This window comes from Macrobrachium nipponense, chromosome 44, assembly GCF_015104395.2.
Source record: "Macrobrachium nipponense isolate FS-2020 chromosome 44, ASM1510439v2, whole genome shotgun sequence".
Classification (NCBI taxonomy): domain Eukaryota; kingdom Metazoa; phylum Arthropoda; class Malacostraca; order Decapoda; family Palaemonidae; genus Macrobrachium; species Macrobrachium nipponense.
This window is the reverse complement of record NC_087221.1, coordinates 25,464,731-25,486,466: the sequence shown is the minus strand read 5'-3', so window position 1 is coordinate 25,486,466 and position 21,736 is coordinate 25,464,731. Positions and strand designations below refer to the sequence as shown.

At 38.2% G+C, this 21,736-nt stretch overlaps 1 protein-coding gene across 1 annotated transcript in view; it reads left to right on the top strand.

The window, feature by feature from the left end:
• The window catches only part of LOC135204110 (mucin-2-like), a 164,540-nt gene that overhangs the window by 125,740 nt on the left and 17,064 nt on the right, over positions 1 to 21,736 (top strand). The window contains 6 exon segments of the mRNA XM_064234117.1: positions 14,963 to 18,005; positions 18,008 to 18,811; positions 18,984 to 19,187; positions 19,521 to 19,807; positions 21,199 to 21,327; positions 21,712 to 21,736. The exon segment at positions 21,712 to 21,736 is cut by the window's right edge and continues 275 nt beyond it. Of these exon segments, the coding sequence (XP_064090187.1) occupies positions 15,125 to 18,005; positions 18,008 to 18,811; positions 18,984 to 19,187; positions 19,521 to 19,807; positions 21,199 to 21,327; positions 21,712 to 21,736 (4,330 nt within the window). The 5' untranslated portion in view covers positions 14,963 to 15,124.

Sequence of the window (21,736 nt, the reverse complement as noted above, 5' to 3'; positions counted from 1 at the left end):
GGTTTGAGATAAAGTGCCCCATTTTTTTTTTTCCTCTTTCCATTTTATAGGTTTTCGTAAAAGAAGTCCGTTTTTAAATGAAAACTTGTAAGCTATAATAATAATAATAATAATAATAATAAAATAATAATAATAATAATAATAATAATTTTTCCTTGTTTAAAAGGCACAGAGAAAGCCACTGTTCATTCCATCTATTATTATTCTTATTATTATTATTATTATTATTATTATTATTATTATTATTATTATTATTATTATTATGTGGAGTGAATTTTATATCTGGTGGACTTCATGGTAGAATTTCATTCAACTTAAGTGAAACGGATTGTCAGTTTCCTTTGGAGAGAGAGAGAGAGAGAGAGAGAGGAGAGATGAGAGAGAGAGATGAGAGAGAGAGAGAGAGAGGTACACGAAATGAAAAGGGTGAGGCAGTTTTATATGCATATATTATTTATTTTTATTTATTTATTGGGGGTGGTCGATGCTTGAAAAATCTGATCTTTTTTAAACCTGGTTGCGTACCGGGACGAGTATTTCTACAAGACTCTCTGTAGGCAAAGAATTACCCTGGAAGAAGCCAAGGAAATTCTGTTTATACATATATATACAAATAGTTAGTTATTTCCGATTAATCTTACATGAAAAATGTAATGGAAATAGTTTCATGTTGTAGAGAATCTTTATAAAATATCCACCATTACGTCTCACGATTAAGAAATCAGGAAAGACTTTGGTTTACAAGGTCTCTTCTCCAAAACGTCTGTTGGAAAGCTGGACGCGTCATTTGGAAGTAGGTCAGTATCGAACTTTGAAAATATTATGTACAGAGTCAATACCTTGAAAGGGAGAACTCTGAACGCTCTTTCCATAATGGATTGTCTTTTAATCATTAAAATTTGCTGTCCCTCGAATAACGTGTCGTTATTCATGGTCATAGATTAAATCATTTGCAAAATAAATTTAAGTATCTAAAGACTATCAAATATGACTATCCTTATTTTGTGAGCTTTTCTTCGAAATAAAAGTCAGACCATCACTTTAAAATGGGATTATGTACTTTTCAAGCAAATTGAATACGCTCTTCCTTGCTTTCCCATTCCCAAGTTTACGAGTGGTTTTGTGGGTTGCAGGCAAACTGGATGTGACTGTAACTGAGAATTTTCTCCGGTCACGATGTTCTGGAATGCGGAGTGGGGAAGTAAATACGCTTATTTCTCACAGTCTGTTCTGTTTGATCAGTCGCCATTCACCTATAGGATTTGACTGGGTATTGACACCATTCACTTGTAGTTACGTGACTGGATACTTACACCCAAGGTATATAGAATATCTTGCTTACACCATTCACCTCTAAGATTCGACTTGATATTTACACCATTCACCCGTAGGATTGACTGGATATTTACGTTATTCACTTATAGGATTTTACTGGATATTTACACCATTCACCCATAGAATTTTACTGGATATTTACACCATTCACCCATAGAATTTTACTGGATATTTACACCATTCACCCATAGAATTTTACTGAATATTTACACCATTCACCCATAAAATTTTACTGGATAGTTACTATGTAGTTTTCCCCCTTTATCCTGCAGAAGGCCACGTTAATTGTTATCCTTTTAAACTATAGCTCCTATCCAACCTCCAACCTCATCTTTATTATACGCCCTCCAACACTGATAAATCAGCCCTTTCTCCCTCTGTCTCTCTTCCTCTCCAACACAACTAATCTCACTCCCCTCCAACACCACAGTCTCCATCCTTAACCATTACCTATCATTGCCAGCCAGATTTCGGTTCCATCATCTCTCTCTCTCTCTCTCTCTCTCTCTCTCTCTCTCTCTCTCTCTCTCTCTCAGGCTTTTTTTCCCTTTGCCTTTTCGTTAGTCGTGACGTACCTTTGGGCCTCTCGCTTAGGGCCAAAAAATAAGAAGTGAAAAAAAAGATGCAGTGGCCAAACGTGACTTATAACAGACCAAAGTTGCCAGTTTTTGTATATTCTTCAATTTTCCGAATTGAAGATTTTAACATATCTTAAAATGTTTTTCCTCTGCTGGTTTGTTGAGTCCAGAGGTCTATTTTGAGCCACATGACCCAATTGAACACTGGAAGGGACCAACACCGTGTTTACTCTTGATTTTCTTATTTCTAATTGTAATAATGTCGTATGAACTCTGTTCGTTTACTTTGAACGATTCGCCCTTAAATCGATATATATATATATATATATATATATATATATATATATATATATATATATATATATATATATATATATATGTGTGTGTGTGTGTGTGTGTGTGTGTATGTATGTATGTATGTATATAAAAAATATACATATTATATATACGGTAAAAGTTTAAGGACAAATTAGATTGAATTTGTTTACTAGTACGAGATGATAAAGAACACACACATCTCAAAACAGACTCTCTCTCTCTCTCCTCTCTCTCTCTCTCTCTCTCACACACACATTTCCTTGAGACTCCCTTAAGTTGGCTTTGCTTATGCTCAGCCCAAAGTGGGCATCCATATTAAGATATGAGTTCAATAGTCCATTCTACAATATCACATACTCGTACCAGAACTTGATTTTATAATATATATATATATATATATATATATATATATATATATATATATATATGTGTGTGTGTGTGTGTGTGTGTGTGTGTGTGTATGATGTATGTGTATATATTATAGAATATATATATATATATTAATATATATATATATATATATATAATTTTTTACGTGTGTATATGTGTATGTAAAAAGGATTCGTTTGTGTGTGCATTCGCTCCGTGTCCTAATCCGCAAAATCTCTCGTACGTTAGCGTGAGTTCTTGTATAATACTTGGATAAGTACATAAGTATTCATACATATTTTTTCCTACACTTTCTTATAATCAGCACCATTTCCTGGAGATTCTTTTTCGTTGGAGAGAGAGAGAGAGAGAGAGAGAGAGAGAGAGAGAGAGAGTCCCTTCCTGTAATTTAGATTTGGTCATAGATAATAGGTTTTTCATTTACTTTTTCTGCAGCAGGAATTCGCGTAGTGTAGACGTTTTGCTGTACTCCAGGAATTCCTTATATTACTGAAAATGTTTTAGAAACACTGTGTGTATGTATGTTTGTATGTATATGATTACTAAATGGACCTAATTGAGACTGGTTGGTATCTATCGGAGATATTTATTTTAAAAAAGTTAACAGTTTTTATTTATAAATATCTCCCCTTGATACGAACCAAGTTCGATAAGGTCCTGTTAGTAATTGTTTTAATGCACGGAACAGTTGTGTAAGTGATAAAGATGAAGTATGTACGTATACACGCATATCTGTATATATATATGTATATATATATATTATGTATATTATATATGCAGTCACTTTCTTTCTCTTTCATCTAACCTTTCTGAAGGTGGTCTATGACTACCTGCCGGAGTCGTTTCACTTCCTTCTCCCTACCCGATCGCCTCCTCAGAAGGCCAGTAGGGTCAGGTACTCGAGATGTACACTCACTTTGTACATTCACCTGTACATTTGCACAATCAGACCCTTGTAGATATATCCGCTGGTGCAATAACGCTAGGTGGTTGTAGTACATTTAATGTCTAGTATATTCATTGACTTGTACATTTATTTTCATATTTTATTTGTAACTTTGATCTTTTGCATTTGTTCATAATTGTACGGCTGTACATTCTGAGTTCACTTGCTTCCCTTCAGTCAGCTTCTGACTTGCTAATTTACATGTACACTTATTTGTACACTTTGACATTCAGTGTTATATACTCATATATCCTGTACGTTAAATCTTTTGTACAGTTACTTTACTTGCACAGACTATGTGCACTCTTCCTTGCACGCTCTTACAAGTGTACAAGAGATTGTGCACTTGTGTACGGCCTGTTTCTGTTCTTATTCACCAGTTCACACCAGAACCCTTATTTTCACGCTTGTAAACTCATCTGACTGTCCAGTTGCATAAAGCATACTAATTTGTACACTTAATATCTCTTGAACACTCACCTGTACACATGTTTGGTACACCCTTTGTATTGTATAATCACATGTACTCACATGTACACGTGTTTAGTACACGCTTTGTATTTTACACTTACATGTACCCACACGTACACGTGTTTAGTACACCCTTTGTATTGTACACTAACATGTACACTTAATTGATGAGCTACATGCCTTCCTTACCTCTTCTTATTCTCCTCACTACCAAGTGGTCTCGTACATTAATGTTTTATTCATATCCTTCTTATTTTTTTATCTCTTTATTTGCTTCATTGTATCGATTCCTTTTATCGCGTTTCCCATCTCGTTTTTTAGGCAGAGAGAGAGAGAGAGAGAGAGAGAGAGTGAGTTGGAATTTTTCCACCATTTTAAGGACAAAGACGTGAAGAGGGAGCGAGTTGTTATTTTTCCAAGAAAGAGAAAGAGAGGAATTTTACTCTTATTTACAAAGCTTCCAAGTTTATCGTATCTCCTTTTTTTACCCATTTTTGTTTATCGACCGCTGCTACGGTTCCTCTTTTACCTTCTCTTTGCCTCTTTTTTTTCTTCTTCTTTTCTTTTTATCGTCTGTCACTAGGTCATTGTATCATTCTCGTGTCTGGATTCTGGATGCCGAATTCCTCTCCTTTCACCTTCTTCAAATCCTTTTTGGGTCGATCCATTTGCGCAGGAAATACGTCTTTTATTTTTCCTTCCCTCCCCCCCCTTTTTTTTTTACTTCTCTTTATTATCTTTCTTCTCATCCGGTGCCCTTCTCACCCGTTGTTTCGCGGGGGCATTTTTGCCCTCTCCATTCACCTCAGGTGCCCCTTCTTGATGGATTCCTTTTCTTCGGGCCTATTTTGTTATTATGAACTCCCTCCTACCCCCTCCTCCTCCTCCTCCTCCCCCACCCCTCCTCCTTCGCCCGTCTCTTCCCTTTTCTTTTCCGTCCCGGATTCTTTCTTTCTTCCTTCCTTTCAAGAGAGAGAGAGAGAGTACCCGATTGTTTATTTTTTATGCCTGCGTTCACCTAAGTGCTTTTGAATCGTTGTTTGTATGTGCGTGTATGCCTCTCCCTCTCTCCCTGCCCCTTCTCTCACTTCCTCCTTTTCCCCCTCTTGACATACACATACCACTCCCATCCTTCCCCACCCCCCTCCCTTTCACTTTTTTTTCATAATCTTTTTAAAAGGTCCTCCGAAATTCGAGCCTCTTTTTCGGTGGAAGCACCGACTGTCCTTTTCTGTCGATTTCCTGTCTTTTCTGTCCTTTTCTTCTCGTTAAGTTTTTTTTTTTTTTTTTTTGTTTTTTTTTTTTTTGGGGAGGGTTTCGCGCCTCGAGATTCGTCTCGGTCAGCGGCGTTTTATAACGAACTCCCTCCTTCGAGGGAAACAGGTGGGGATTTTTTTTTTCTTTTTTGCAAAAAACGAAGCGAAAGGGGTATAGCTGTTAAACCACGATGCCGAGCGGATACCTTCTTGATAACTAAGTGGGCGATTTTTTTTCTTTTAACAAAATAAAACGATTCTACTTCTACATATAATTCACTGGGCGGATTTAAGCCAATGTAAAAAGAGCCTTATTCAAGTAATATGTTGATTCACAATAAAGATCAGATTTCCTTTTGTTTTCCACAAGATTATTTTATGCAGTTCATTTTTAAGCAAACCAAGGCTACGTTGCCTACCAAGATTTGAACAATGAATTCCGGGTTGCCTCAAACCAGTCACTTTCTGACGACCCCCCCCCCCCCCCACCCCCCCCCCCCCCACCCTCCCCCGCAAAATAATAATAATAATAATAATAATAATAATAATTTCTGTTTATCAACTACTCATTCAAGATGAGAGGGTGAGTGGTTCACGTATGCTGGTATTATTAGCGAATGTAAACTAATCACAAAGATGTTATTCGAGTTGTTAGACCCCGTTGCCAGGGATGATGTTTATTCACTATCTTAGCCTCAGACTTTTATATGGTGGCAGTTGATGCCAATTAAGATGAGAAAGGATAACCCTGAGAAAAAAGGGCTAATCTCTGTTGTGGTTATGTGCTAAATTCTATTTAGGTTATGTAAAAAAAAGTGAGGTTGCCAGTCCAATCGGTCTTTGCACAGAAAAAAAATGGCAGCAATCCCAAATCCCCGGGGTGTTGTAGGTTGAATTTTATCTGTCAAGAATAGAATATAATATAAAAAATTGGGTAAACTTTTATTCAAGTTGAAATGAGGCTATAAAATTTTTCTATTTAGCGGATAGGATGCTGGGCGATCGGTAATTAGGGGGGCAAATATTCTGGTATGTGAGTGTGTGTTTGTTTTGAGGGTGGGGTGGGGGTGGGGGTGGGGGTGGGGGTGGGGGGGATGAGTGTCACAAAAGCCTGCCCCACGGAAGGTAGTAAGATATCTCCCCCACAATGGAGAAAGAATGCCGGTCGCAATTGGAGCAATCAGGCCTTTGCGGCTACAGGAAGTGGCAGGTAAAGGTTAGATATCATACCTTCAGAAGCCTTTGAACTTCTCTCTCTCTCTCTCTCTCTCTCTCATGAGCCTCAAGAAATTTTTTTCGCTTCCAACCCCACCAGATTATGAAAGCTCTCTCTCTCTCTCTCTCTCTCTCTCTAATGGAAGCCTCAAGAAATTTTTTTTTTTTTTTCGGCTTCCAGCCCCACCAGGATTACGAAAAGCTGCCTCTCTCTCTCTCTCTCTCTCGTTCTCTTCTCTCTCTCTCCCTCTCTCTCTCTCAGATTAAGATATTCAGTTTACTTCATAGGCAGTATTACCTATCTTCTTCAGTATTGGTAGCTATGATGCCTTAATAGACTTTTTGAAAAAAAATTTCTTTAATAACACTTAACAATACAATCTCAGACCTACCAAAAAAAATTATGCAAATATTTACATCATTTTTATTGTTAGGATTGTCTGGTTATTTAACCCACGGCCTCTTCAGAATTAAAGTGGGCCCCTCAAAAAAATCCGCACATAAAAAGCTTTTATCTATTTTTTTTTATTAGTCACTGCTGCTCTGCTACCCAAGCCAATTTACAATTTTATATTACCTTCTCTTCGAAAGGGTCTTATCCATCCGCTTTCATTTTTTTTTTTTTTTTTTTTTTTGTTTTTTTTTTTTTTTTTTTTTTTTTTTGACGTGTTTAACCATTCGAGTTCTCAAATTTCACTTCGATAAATCGACGGTGGCGTTAGTTTTGAACGAGCAGAGAGCCTCAATCAGTTTTCATATTCAGTGCATGCTTTCTGTACCCAAGCAACTGAAATTGTACGTTCCGAGAATTTAATTATCAAAGAATCCCACAAGTACGAGGGTCATTTTCAAAGAACCTGGTATCCTTGTCTGAATAGTATTCGGGAGCTCTGCTCTCTCTCTCTCTCTCTCTCTCTCTCTCTCTCCTCTCTCTCTCTCTCTCTTGGTCTACCTCATTGGTTTTGCACGTTAGGACCCCACGGTTCAAGTATAGGAACAGAGGTTTGTGGGTTACCGGTAGGGAGTTCGGTAGCCCATTAAACAATAGGTTCCTGTTGTCGAATTCTCTAGTTTCAATTATTTATTACTAGGATACCGTTACACTGCTGCCTAAATCTGGTCTCTCTTTTGTTTAGTCTTCATTTAGCTTTTATAAGTGCTGTTGACTGTCCGTGTAATCCATAAACTGTATGATAAAAGATGAAAATTTATAATATATGTATTTGTGTGTGTGTGTGTTTCTACGTACACAGTTCAAAATATTACATATGCTTGTATAATCTATTTGTGTGAAATGATTTTATTATAATTATTATACTACTTGTTAAGAAAAGCTAAAACTACATCGCTGAATAATTGCCTGATGATTTACTCGATTCATTCTTAAAAGTCTAACAATACTTTGTCGGTTAAATATTCTACAGATTCATTTTATAATTCCGTTAAATGAATTGAGTAACATTCGCTACTATAATGTTGTTTCATTGTAACCAATGGTGTAGCAAGTATCATGAGCTTCCGCCAGTCACGCACAATCTCCGTAATATCGATTGCGGATACTTACAGTCAGCTAAAAAATGAATAAATAAATAAATATATGTAGAAATTTAATTCTTATACAACCCACATGTGTCTGTAACCTCCTTCATAGAACCTGTAACGAAGCAATCTCCTTTCTACCTGCCCACTCACATTCTCTGACCTATGGCCTAACTAGTAGAACAAGTGGGCGTTTTTGCTCTTAGAATCTTTAGATTTAAGAATTCGTTGAATTGATGTCCTTGATTGACGCACTTCAAATTGATGGTTCCATTTTATGGTGGTTTTGGATTTATCTTAAGATATTTAAAATGAATTAAAATAATAGCTGTTTAATTTGGACATTTATTAACTTCTTTAATCACTTGTTGAGTATCTACTTTTCTAGTTAATTTGGTTATAAATTTATTTACTACCTATATATTATATATATATATATGTGTGTGTATATATATTATATTATATATATATATATAATATATATATTTATTATGCCATGTTAATCCCAGTCATCATCCACCGCTAGCTGCAGCAGTAATGTCATTGACCTCTGATATTACAATGCCATTTTGATATATAAATAAAAAAAAAACAAGTCAGTAGTTCCCATCGCGTGGGCGACTGACCGAAGCTGCCCCTTCTCCCTTTCTCTCAGAGGCTGACTTATGACCTCGGGGTTGGCGTAGGCGACGCAAAATGAGAAGACTGATCACTCATCGTGATCGTCATCCTCCTCCTTAGCCGGTTATACAAGATTCCAAAAGGACAAGCGTAGCTTCTGCCTCGCTCTCGCTAGGTGTAATCCGTATGATTTTAGTTGTGTTCTCGTATTTTAGTAAGTGAACATTTTCGTTTATAGATGGAAAAAAAGACCGTGACAGGTCCTGACGGTTTCTTAAATTTTGGAATTCTCTTAACTCTGGCTTCTTAAATTTTGGAATTCTCTTAACTCTGGCTTCTTAAATTTTGGAATTCTCTTAACTCTTGCTTCTTAAATTTTGGAATTCTCTTAACTCTGGCTTCTTAAATTTTGGAATTCTCTTAACTCTGGCTTCCCAGTGATGCTGCTGGGAAGACAGAGGACAGAGAATTCCAGATTCCGTATTTTAGGTGTGTTGTCGTATTGGTCATTGTGAACGTTTCCGTGCAGTATAGGCCGCAGAAGACCGTGACAGGTGCTGACGGTTTCTTAAATTATGGAATTCTCTTTCCTCTGGCTTCCCAGTGATGCTGGGAAGACAGAGGAAAGATCATTTCCGATTCCACAAGTGAATAATATAGACACATCAACTGTCGAGTTTTCGATCCCTAGACAGTCTTTTTTTCAATTTTGTCGATTTCTCGACTTTCTCCGTCTTTTTAACTTCAGGATCACGAAAGGGAAGATAAAGACGACTTCGAGGTTCACGTAACGAAAGAGAAATCCATTCCTGGTATAAATGGTCTCAATTGACCTCCCGGGCAGATGCAGATTAATTTGCTGAACACAGGTAGGAGGCTTCAAATGGCTGGTCCCCGGCCACAGGTGCATAGGAGCGCGTGTGGGCGTCGAGGGTTTTTTAATGGGTCAAGTGGTGGCGTGGTTTCTAAACCAGTAGCTGTTGACTATATAATGGCAGGATTGACATTGCTGGTGCTCTTGTTTTATTGATGTGGGTGTTTTGTTTATAGGTATTGTTGTTACTCATAATATCTTTTTTGTTTGTGGCGTTTATTGCTGTTTCTCTTTTTCAATGAAGATGCTGTCGCTTCTGATACATTTTTGTTGTTTCTGTCTGCTGTTACTTTTTTATCATTTATTGCTATTGTTCTTTTGTGATGAAAATGCTGTTGCCTCTATTGCATTTTTTGTTGTTTTTGTTTATTTCCGGATTACTCTCTAGCTGGTCCCATTTCACGGATGTTGTTTCACTCCCCTGGCTGTTGTTGCGTTAGGTGTTTCAACGTTGGATTTGGTCCTTACCGAAACCTAGTGACATCAAATAGTCAACACCCACGAGTTTTCAGTCTAGAGTGACTTGGCTATTAAAGATGTCCGGAGTTTTGGTCGCGTTGGCTCTTCCGTTGTGGCAATAGGAATCTCTCTCTCTCTCTCTCTCTCTCTCTCTCTCTCTCTCTCTCTCTCTCTCTCTCTCTCTATACAATTCAGGGTCACAAAGTTGAGGACGTGCACACACATATACATGTGTGTATATATATATATATATATATATATATATATATATATATATATATATATATATATATATATATATATATATTACATATATGTATGTATAAACAATTCTGTATATTCTAAATGTACATATCATTAAACTGCGTCCATATACCCCAACCTCACCTGGAAACCCGAAGTGGGACCCTTTTACCCCAAATCGTTCGGGCATGAGTCAGAAGCAGCAGGTCGAGAGAAAGAGAGAGAGAGAGAGAGAGAGACTCACTCAACCTTCCGTCAGACTGGCAAAGGAAGAGTTGGCATTCCGGTTTGGTTCTGCTCCGTAAAAAAAAAAAAAAAAAAAAAAAAAAAAAAAAAAAAAAAAAAAAAAAAAAACCTGGTGCGGCTCTGGACGGGAGTTTTTTTTTTTATTTTGAGGGGGGTGGGGTGTGAGGGAATGGAGGGGGTGGCGGAAGGGAAGGTGTTGTCTCTCGCAATTTTTCTGGTTTTGCTGTGGAAATATTTTAGAGGAGTTTCACCGAGAGTCCGATTTGACGTCTGAATTTATAGGACTGGTAAAACTTCCAGGACTCGAACTCACGCTCACTCACGTCCGATCTTGGAAGCTGATCGATGTTGGGTTTGGTCAGTACTTGGCCACGCTCAAAGCTGCTTAAAGGTCTGAGGGTGGGGCAGGGCGTATGAAGGCAACTTCATTCCAAAAATACTTACTAAAAGGTGTAAGGTGGCAATATGTGTGTGTGTGTACATTTATTACATTTCTTTCTAACCATAAGAAGTAGATATACAATCAAACTTTTAGGTAAACTTTACTTGCTTCTTTTTTCTTCTGAAGGAATGTGGTAAGAAGCCCACGCAAATGTAAATGTTCAGGTTGAAGAAACCCGGAAAGAGAGAGAGAGAGAGAGAGAGAGAGAGAGAGAGAGAGAGAGAGGAGAGAGAGAGTTTCATCATTTGTGAGAAAGGTAAATAAATAGTCATGTGATTCCGCCGTTTGTAATCATTTATTCTTATGTATCTAAAAGCGATAATTATTCCCTCTTTCTCAATCTCTCCACAAGCTCCCCCATCCTATTCTCTTCTCTCTCTCTCTCTCTCTCTCTCTCTCTCTCTCTCTCAGATGCGAGTCTGTTATTCAACTACACTATCCTTGTCTGCAACTTGTTTGGCGTGTCTCTTTGTGTGTCATGTGTAAACTCCTTTGTAACCTGATCCCTTTAGGTGTGCGTTTGTGACGTCACGCTCATTGTGTAATGAGCTGGGTAATTACTCAGCCACTTTGCAAATAACCTTGTGAAGATTCTACCCGGTGGAGGTGGGAGGAGGTTAACCCGTTAACTCTCCACCTTTCAAGGTTAGATCCGCGTCTTGATATTGTGTGTGTGTGTGTGTGTCCTGTCTGGGTATGAAAAGTGGATTGCGGCGGATTTTGCCATCCTTTTCTTAAGTGGATTCAAAGGATTTTTTGTCTTTTTCGTTTTGTTTTTATTTCGTTTCCTGAGTGAATGTTTATTACTTTCTATGCTGGTTTTGTTTCAAGTTTAAATCCTCATTTTTTATTAGTTTTTTTTTCCTTTTGGTAGCCATAGTTTCCATTAGTAACTAATCTCATTTGTTTTTAACAGTAGGAAAGTGGGTCTCTGCCATGCTCCAGCGTGCTTATAACGTCATTGCTTGATGCTGAATGAATAAATGCTTGAGTAATATATATAAATATATATATATAATATATATATATATATATATATATATATATATGATATATATATATATATCTATATATTCCTTGAAAGAAAAGTTCTTTTAAATTTTTAAAATTCAGGAAAAGGCTTAAACCTCATTCGTCATGGTTTTGTAGCAAGGAATGTTTCTAAAAAAGCTAATTGCGTACATTATAGATAGTATATATATATATATATATATATATACTACATATATATATATATAGCTTAAAAGATGGACGTGACTTCATTAAAAATAAGCGATTACTACAGGAAAATGATAGGCAGAAAGCAGCGCTTTCGTCTTTATTAAGACATTGTCAAGGAACCCTTGACAATGTCCTTAGTAACAGACGAAAGGGCTTGGATTTCTGCCTATCATTTTCCTGTGGTTTTCGCTTATACATATACATACATATATATATTATATATATATATATATATATATATATATATATATATAGAATTATCAAGAAATTATGTTATACATGAATAAGAAATATAAATCATTGTGTCCTAGATTATTTCATCCAACCCCTATAGCTAATCATTGTTTGTGCTGATTTAGATACAATTAACTCATCATCTTCTATGTTAATTAGAGTTGTTAAATCACGATATATCGTACACTGATTAATCTGTTTGCCCTACAGAAATTTTCATTTAGGCAATTACGTTTGTTATAAATATGCATACTCTTAGAAGGAGTTTAACTCATTTCAGCAGAACTAATTATATGTCTGATTTTTGCGATAGGTCAAAATGCCCTACTTCTATCAATCTCTCTGCAAGGGGAGAGCTAGTCTCTTATTTGTTTCATTTGTAGACATAACATTAAAAAATACCCAATTTTTCTGTTTAGATATTACCAAATTCTTCGTTTGCTTTCTTTGTTACGGAGAAAGGAAGTCTAATGTAATACTTTTTGAAAGATAGGTATTTGAATTCCCTCCCGGTATTTCCAAGTTTTTTATATATGATTTTCATTTGTTGTGATTTCATTTGTCGTGGAAAATATTCTCTCTTTTTATGGACGTTTGGTAAACTACTTACTAAATACCCACTTTCTTTCCTCTGTTTACTAAATACCTACTTTCCTCTCCACCTCATTAACGAAATTCATTTGTTTCCATTCCGAAACCAAGAGAGAAAATTAACGAGTTCGCTTTCCAACCTTTTCTTCTCTTTTTCCCTCGCGGTAGCGAGGACAGACATAGCCTGTCTTTTCTAGCGAGGACAGACATAGCCTGTCTTTTCTAGCGAGGAAAGACAGCCTGCATGACAGCCCGCCTATCTTTTCTCCTTTCCCCACGCATTTGTTGACGGTTATAGCGACCAAGTTAACCGTATCTGCCGTTCGTTACGAGTTTTTGGGTGGAGACAGTTTAAAAAAAGGAAGGAAGACGGCTGCCGCCGAGATACCAACTGCGCTGGCTGGTGTGTGCGTGTGTGGGTGAACTTGTTATACTTGCCGACGACGCCTATGTCGATAGATCGCCCACTTCTTGGAGAGAGAGAGAGAGAAGAGAGAGAGAGAGAGAGAGAGAGAAGAGAGAGAGAGAGAGAATCATACTTATGAGGGGGACAGATATATATGAATTAATGTATGAACGAGAGAAATACAGAAGTAAAGCATATTCAGAAGCTTTTTTTTTTGGCACGAGAGAGAGAGAGAGAGAGAGAGAGAGAGAGAGAGAGGAGAGAGAGATTTCGTACTTATGAGGGGACAGATATGTATGAATTCCTGTATGTGAGAGAGAAAGAGAGAGAGGGAGAGCATATTTAGAAGATATTTTTATGCACGAGAGAGAGAGAGAGAGAACCTTGCTTATTAGAGGACAGATGATACGTATGAATCATCCATTTATGTGAAATAGAGACAACATATATTAGTTACGCTTGTCATGGAGAGAGAGAGAGAGAGAGAGAGAGAGAGAGAGAGAGAGAGAGATAATGTATGTATTAAAGGACATTCAGTTTCCTTCAAAACAAAGCACACGGGGCATCGATACTCAGTTTGAGGTTAGCCTCATTTTTGTCCCCAGTTTACAGGTAAGACGAAGTAGGAATTTGGATACAACTTCCTCATTGATTTTAGAGGTACTCAGGAGGAGCTTACCTGTGTGGAAGTGTGCATGCAAGTCTAACTGTTGGTGTTTATACCTATGATGTTGTCTGCACAAACAAAGGTTCTTAGGTGGTCCTTTGTAAATGATGCTGTCGATATATTCCAGATGTATGAGCGTGCGCAGGTATGTGTGGACTTAAACGACAAAATTTGTATTCAATTATTCTATTTTATGGTTTGTTGCATTTCATGATGATTTTTTTTTCTTTGTCTGTAACCAAAGTGGTACGAGAAACAGAATGAGGTAAGATGATGAATCAACCACATTTGTATTCTGTTTTAAAATACAAAAAGTGTTTTCTAGTGCTATAAATAAATGACCGCAATTTTAATCCCTTATGATAAGTATATGATAATGATTATGGTGATGAATACCGTGATGCATAGACGATAATGAATATTGTGGGAGAGTAATTCAGACCTAGCCGACTCATTTATCATCGAAACATGAAAGGGCCGACGGCTCTCTCTCTCTCTCTCTCTCTCCTCTCGTCTCTCGTCTCTCCTCCTCTCTCTCTCTCTCTCTCTCTCTGTGTATGTTTGTGAACTTTACTTTCCCTCTGTCATCTTCTCCATGTATGGGACTCTAAAGGTTTTTAGCCAACTTTCATTTACCACACACACTCTCTCAAACGTGTTTTGAATACTCCAATACTCTACCTATAATATATATATATATATATATATATATATATATATATATATATATATATATATATATATATATGTATATGTATATGTATATATATATATGTGTGTGTGTGTGTCTGTGTCTGTGTGTGTCTGTGTTTTGATCTACGTAATTAATATTGTTCAAGGTTCATTAAATATGCTTTGCTTTAAAAAATTATTCTTTGCTTTACTAAGTTGAAATTCTTATTTCTTACAGATCTGCATCGGGCGATGGTAACTAGTTACTGCACGCTGTACCACAGTCTCTAGATTTCCCTGACGAAGAACAATGGCGTGAGGGAAGCTGCCCAGAGAATGATGGACAATTCTTAACGGACCGTCTTCACGAGGTCTTATAACCCCCTCTCCCCACCCCACAATGTCAGTCATTTGCCAGACCTTCGTCCAGAACGCATGGAAGAAGGAAATATGCTCGAACTGCTTCAAGTCTAAGGAAGAACATGGCGGAGGGGGTGGAGGTAGAGGAGGAGGAGGAGGTGGTGGTACTCAAGGCGGAGGAAGAGGTGACGACGTTAATGGCTTTAACTCTAAGGGACTGAGCAGGAGCTTGGATGGCGGAGTGGGTGGGTCGAAGCGGTACATGGGAGTAGCAGGTAGCGTGTACCAGCGGAGTTACTACAACAGAAACTCCTGGAAGTCCATGATGCTGGACCAGTCGGACTCTGGCTTGAAGTCTCCTGGTCTCATCAAGGGGATGTCGAACTTGGTCAGCCACGAAAATGAGAAAAATCTCAAGCTCAGTGACATGATGGACTCTGACAACAGAGGCGACTCTTTACGAAGTTCTAGGCTGGTCCAGCACGTGAAAACGTCCCAGAGTGAAGCTAAACTTTTGAGTGAACTGTTGGGTAATGGTCTTGACAACGACCGTCTTGTGTCTGAGAAGAAGAAGGAACCAGATAAGCCCTATATTGAGGATAAAGGAGATGTAAGTAGTGATTTGGGTTCAGAGGCCAGTAATGACATAAGTAGCACATCATCTGCCTCATCCTCATCATCATATGAAGTTATGGGTTCTGCAGCTAACAGTGACACCACCTCTGTGAAGAGTGATGCGGGGAGTGAGCAGTTTGAAGGGGAAAGGGATGAGTACCTTGGACGAAACACCAAGGAGTTAAATGGAGATGGCTTTTTGAAAATGGGCGACCCTGTCAAACATGTTACAGTCAATAGTATTCTTAAAAAAGCAGGTGATCCTAAGGGAACTAGGGGATCTATTACTTTTAGCACTAAGATTGAGGAGGTCATAGGCTATGGTGGAGATGTTGACTATTCGGATGATGAAGACATGATGGATGATGATGACGATGATGACTTGGATGACTTCATGGATCTCACCCCAGATGAAAGAGTTCTAAGGAGGCTTACTGAGAAAAACACTGATTTTAATTCTGATAATGATAACCTCAAGAAAGACATAGAGGAATTACTTCCTTCTGTCAAGGAATTAGAGGAGAAAAGGAAAATGATAATTGCAGAGATTGAAGAACTAGAAAGACTGGGTAGAGAAAACAGGTCTAAAACAGATAAGGCAAAACAGCAACAGCAAGAAGAAAAGAAAGAAGAAAAGCCAGAAGGGAAAGTTAAGTTGAAACGCTCCCCACCTCTAGTGACTATCAAACCCTTAATTGCCAGGAACAATAACGAAGTTCGAGTAAATCAAGTTCTGCCAATGAAAAATGGAGAAATTGTGAGACCTGGCCTATCTAATGAAATTGAGGATATTCCCTTGAAAGGTATTAAACCAAAGTATGTGTCAAGAGAAGACGAAATGGTAGAAAAAATAGTATCAGATGATGAACGAAAAGTAAATGCAGGAAAAGTTACTTCCATTGATGATTTTTGTCTTCCTGACAATTCTAAGAAACAAAAGGTAACTTCCATTGATGATGTCTGTGCCCCAGTTGTTGATGATACAGTTAAATCAGGGGAAAGCCATCAAAATGAAGCTTCTGCAATAACAAGAATTGACAACTTGTTAATGAAGACAGAATCACAGGTTACACCAGAAACCACTGAATCTAAGGAAAATCCTACTGCAAACTCAAATATTGAGACTCTCCCTTCTTTATCTGTCACCCCAAATATTCCTGCTGCAGAGAGCAAGGAAGAAAAGCTAGGTCGCTCTGAAACAGTGCAAGAAGAAATTCACACAAAACCGAGTAGTCAGGAATGTAAGGAGAAGAAAAGCAAATCAGATGAAAGTGCTGGTAATCTTGCAGACATCTCTTCAGATACCAAAGACTTATCCAGAAATGCTCCTGTCTCAGCCCCTAGAAAATCTTTGTCAACAACCTCTAAGGAATGTAAGGAAAAGGAACTAATGGAAGATAATTCTAAAAAGGCACATTTCAATACCACAGAGCCAGCAAAAGAACCACCATTGAAAGCAAACTCTGAGCCAGTAAAAGAATTAGTGGAAACAATCCCAAAAGTTCAGTCTAAAAAAGAAAGTAAAGTTAACGAACAGAATATTGCAGAAATAAAGGCTACAGCAGTCACTCAGCAACAAAATCAAGTTGATGCAGTGCCAAATGAAACCATAAACTCAGGGTTAGACAAAAATTTGGCCATAAATCACAGCCCCTCAGGGTCCCATGGAAGGAGTATACCTACAAGACGTCTGTCGTTAAATCATGAAATATTAGAAATACAAACTTATAAAGAGCCTCTGAAAGTATCTGCTAGTATTCCAGATGAAAAATTATATGCCTCACAAAGTGAGATAGAGGTACCCAAAACTCCTGAACATTCTAAGACTCCAGCTAGCCGCCAAGGGAGCACCTCTAGTCTTTTCACCACATTTGGAACACCTGTTATCACATCTACCGCTCAGAACTCCTTTTTACATTCCTCCTCATCACGATCTATGTATGATGATGGCAATTCATCTTCACCTGTTTACAGTCCAGCAACAACAGACTTTCTCAAAGATATTAAATCTCATCCTGAAGTTCCTACCCCTACAGCTGGTATCCAAAAATCAGCTCTTTATGCATCAACATCTTGCCTTAAGGGATTACCGGGAGCAAAGCCAGTTATAACACCCAAACCACCAATACTGAAAGATAAACCAAAAGTTCCATTCAAGCCATCTGGTAGTACTTCCAGAATCTATGCCACACCATCTCCTATAATACCGAAGGGATCTCCAAACAATCTGTCAGGAGCTATGTCAACTCCTAATCTACCTGGAAGCCTTGAGAGTAGAGGTAGTACACCGAGTACCCTGCTAAACAGTAGTCCAGAAGCCACCCAAGAATCAAATTACAAACCCCTTCAGATCAGAAGAAACCTCCTCCCACAACACAAGCACCAGCTATTCCAATGTCAAGTGGAATCCAGAATAATGAAGTGGTTTATGATATTCCAGTAACAATTGCTTCTAGTCAGTCCAGCAATTCAGAACCTCTTTCCTCCAGATCTAGTCTAAAAAATGGAGTAAAAGTAGATGATACTACAATTTATCATGAGATTGATGATAGTTTAAAAACAAAAGTAGGGCCTGGAATTAACACTGACAAAGTGAGCAATTCAAGTACAGAAACCAAGGATCCAGCTGACACTGGCAGTTCCCCTGCCAATGTCGCCAGAGTTGAATCTACTCGCTGTCAGTCAAGGTCAACTTTTGAGGCAAATCGTTCATTACTCTCTGCAGCGCTCGATTTTGGTAGTAAAGCTTTAAGGTCAAGCTCCAGTAAAAGAACCGCTCCTCTGCCACCTGAAGAAGAGACTGATGAATGTGGCGCTAAAGAAGTTACCTCAGTTGTTGAATCTACCGATTCAGAAAGCCCAGGGAATACAGAAAATGTACAAGATGGTATATATGAAGATTATACACGCGCAGTTCATAGTCAGGAAGTGCCAGTACAGAATGATAACAACGACGGAGAATCTTATTCTTCCTTCACCGATGATTTTGATGACGACGAAGATGAGGAGGATGAGCAAGCAAAACTTGCTTTGAGAAAAGCCGAGAGGTCATCATCGGCCATCCCATTTTACCGGAACTCTGTGGGGCCCATCTTGACCCACGATTTGGAAAGTAAGTAATATTTCAAACACTTGTTTTACTTGGTCTCTTTGTCTTGTTATTGATAAGCCATTTGAGATTTGATGGTTCTCAGAATTTTGAATAACTAAAAACTAACTGAAGATAACCAGACTAGCTAATCTACACTCCAGTAACATTATTTGCTAATTTTCTATCATTTTAGCCATAGCTTCGGCGGATCCAAATGGCGAAGGACCAACTCAAGGTGTACCTTCTGGATGGGATTACGGGAATTCATCAAACAGATCTACAGCCTCCAGATCTCACTCAGTACCGAGGGTTACTGAACACATGGTCAATATCATAACCGACCCTTCTCCCACATCGACGGGTGGATTTTCTTCGAAATTCAGCTTTGGTAGATCAGGTGAGCAAGGATTTTTCTGATTTTCATTTATTTATTTTTTTTTACTGACTGATAATCATATCATGTAATCAAGAGTTAATTTTTCTCTGTATATCTGTCTTTCTTTATCCATAAGGGATAGATGTTAAAGCTGCATCTCAACATTTTTGCCAATCTCTCTCTCTCTCTCTCTCTCTCTCTCTCTCTCTCTCTCTCTCTCTCTGTCCAGCTAACAGTAAAGCGATCTCTTGTGCCGCTGGTCATGTTACACCACAATAGACTTCAATGAAAGACACCTTTGATTACCTGCCAATTAACTTTTTTACTCCTTTCTTTCGCCGTGATTCCTGACAGGGTTCTTCCGCCCATCGTCGCCTCCGACGCTCAAGCGGAACAGCGGCAAAAACAACAACAACAACAACAGCAGCAGCGAAAGAGGTCGCGACAGGACCAAGAAGTCAACCTCAGCCTCGACTTCCTCCTCCTCCTCGAGGTTCTCCTTGAAGAAGTTGCTGAGACTCGGCTCGAGGGACGATGAGAAGAAGAGTCAGAAGGAGCAGGAGAAGAGGCTCTTGCGGGAGTCGAAGAAGGGGAAGCTGCAAATCATTCACCCTCTCGATTACAATCAGAATGGCGTTGAGGTACGAAGCTCCTGCAGAAGGGACATGCTATTCGCGCATGCGTGAACATATAAATTAAACCATAAATAGCGTTTAATATCGAATTCTCTATACCTTGGGAATAACTTACATCCAAGGAGTATTATAACTGATAGGTGTTCTTCCTGACAAGGGTTCGGCCCTTGGCCTTTGGTTTATACAGTGATAAACAGTGGACTTTGACCATTCGGCTATCAAGAGATTTTTGTGGCTTAATATTTGTGAAATATATAAAAAGAGACGAAGTTGAAGTTAGACTTAGGCCTTGACTCGAGTAAGAGTAGGTTATTTAGGATAGGGGGCCTCCCTTTCCTAATAAAAACTCATATACTTAGGTGACGATGTGGAAACAATTATATATGACTGGTTTTTTTAATTGTATTTTTATCGAATGCGTAAAATTCAACAAAGGTTGTGGGAAACCGTTTTAAACACTATATAAAAACAGTCTGCCCAACAAAACTGGTTGCTGTAGCCTGGCGTTACAACTGTAATGCCAATGACTGGTTGATGGTAACAAAATTAGCTAGCTTTTCCAACAGAATGACACCAAAATTAGCTAGCCTTTCCAACAGAATGACAACTAAAAAAGCTAGCCTTTCCAACAGACTGACACCAAAAATGCTAGCCTTTCCAACAGAATGACACCAAATTAGCTAGCCTATTCAACGAATGACAACAAATTAGCTAGCCTTTCAACAGATTGACATAACAAATTAGGCTGCCTTTCAACAGAAATGACACTAAAAAGCTAGCCTTTCCAACGAATGACACTTAAAAAGCTAGACCTTCCAACAGACGGACACCAAAAATTCTAGTTCCTTTCACAGAATGACACCAAAATTAGTAGCCTTTCCAAAGAATGACACAAAATTAGCTTAGCCTTTCAACAGAATGACAAACAAAAATTTAGCTAGCCTTTCCAACAGAATGACACCAAAAATGCTAGCCTTTCCAACAGAATGACACCAAAAAAGCTAGCCTTTCCAACAGAATGACACCAAAATTAGCTAGCCTTTCCAACAGAATGACAACAAAATTAGCTAGCCTTTCCAACAGAATGACACCAAAATGGCTAGCTTTTCCAACAGAATGACACCAAAATTAGCTAGCCTTTCCAACAGAATGACACCAAAATTAGTTAGCCTTTCCAACAGAATGAAAAAAAAAGGTTTTGAAATGGGACGTCATGAAAAAGAAGTTATTTAAATGAAGGATAAAAAGGACAAGTTAATTATTTTCCGGAAATCTATTGAGTGATGAGGAGAGTAACAACGATGAAAATATTTCCAAATAATCTCATCAAAAAGATTCTTAGGTCACATTATTTCAGACTAAAGGAACACATCTGTCAATCATTTCTCCTCTTGCAGGTCATTGCCAGACCAGAAAAGACGTCTCCGATCTATGACTACACGGGCATCTACGGATACATTCCACCTCCTCGAATGAGTTCCAAGATAGAGGACCTCTATGGTGTTACTGTTTCCTCCTCATCTCAGGTAAGAAGAAGAAAATGAAGAGAGAATGACATGATAGTGGGCTGTCCCATTGTTTTGGAGATGACTGTCAAACTGCAAGATTTGGTTTATGTAACTAGTTTCTCTTGTAGCGAATAGAATCTTGAATGTTCAGAGACTGCAAACCATTAAAACCTGACAGTCCACCTCCCAGAAGGGTCCTTGTACCCAAAAGTTACATTCCTATCTCTCCGTAAATCTAAGCACTTGATACCAATCATTTTTCTCACCTTTGGTAACATTTTTAGCAAAATCCCCAAAGCAATATTTTGCGTAATCTTGCCAATGAACTGACTAACCAACGAACAATACCAAAAACAACTTCTTCAGTAGATGTAATGACACCTTTGTCCTTGCCCTCGAAAGGTACCTCCGGTGCAGGCTTCTTCTC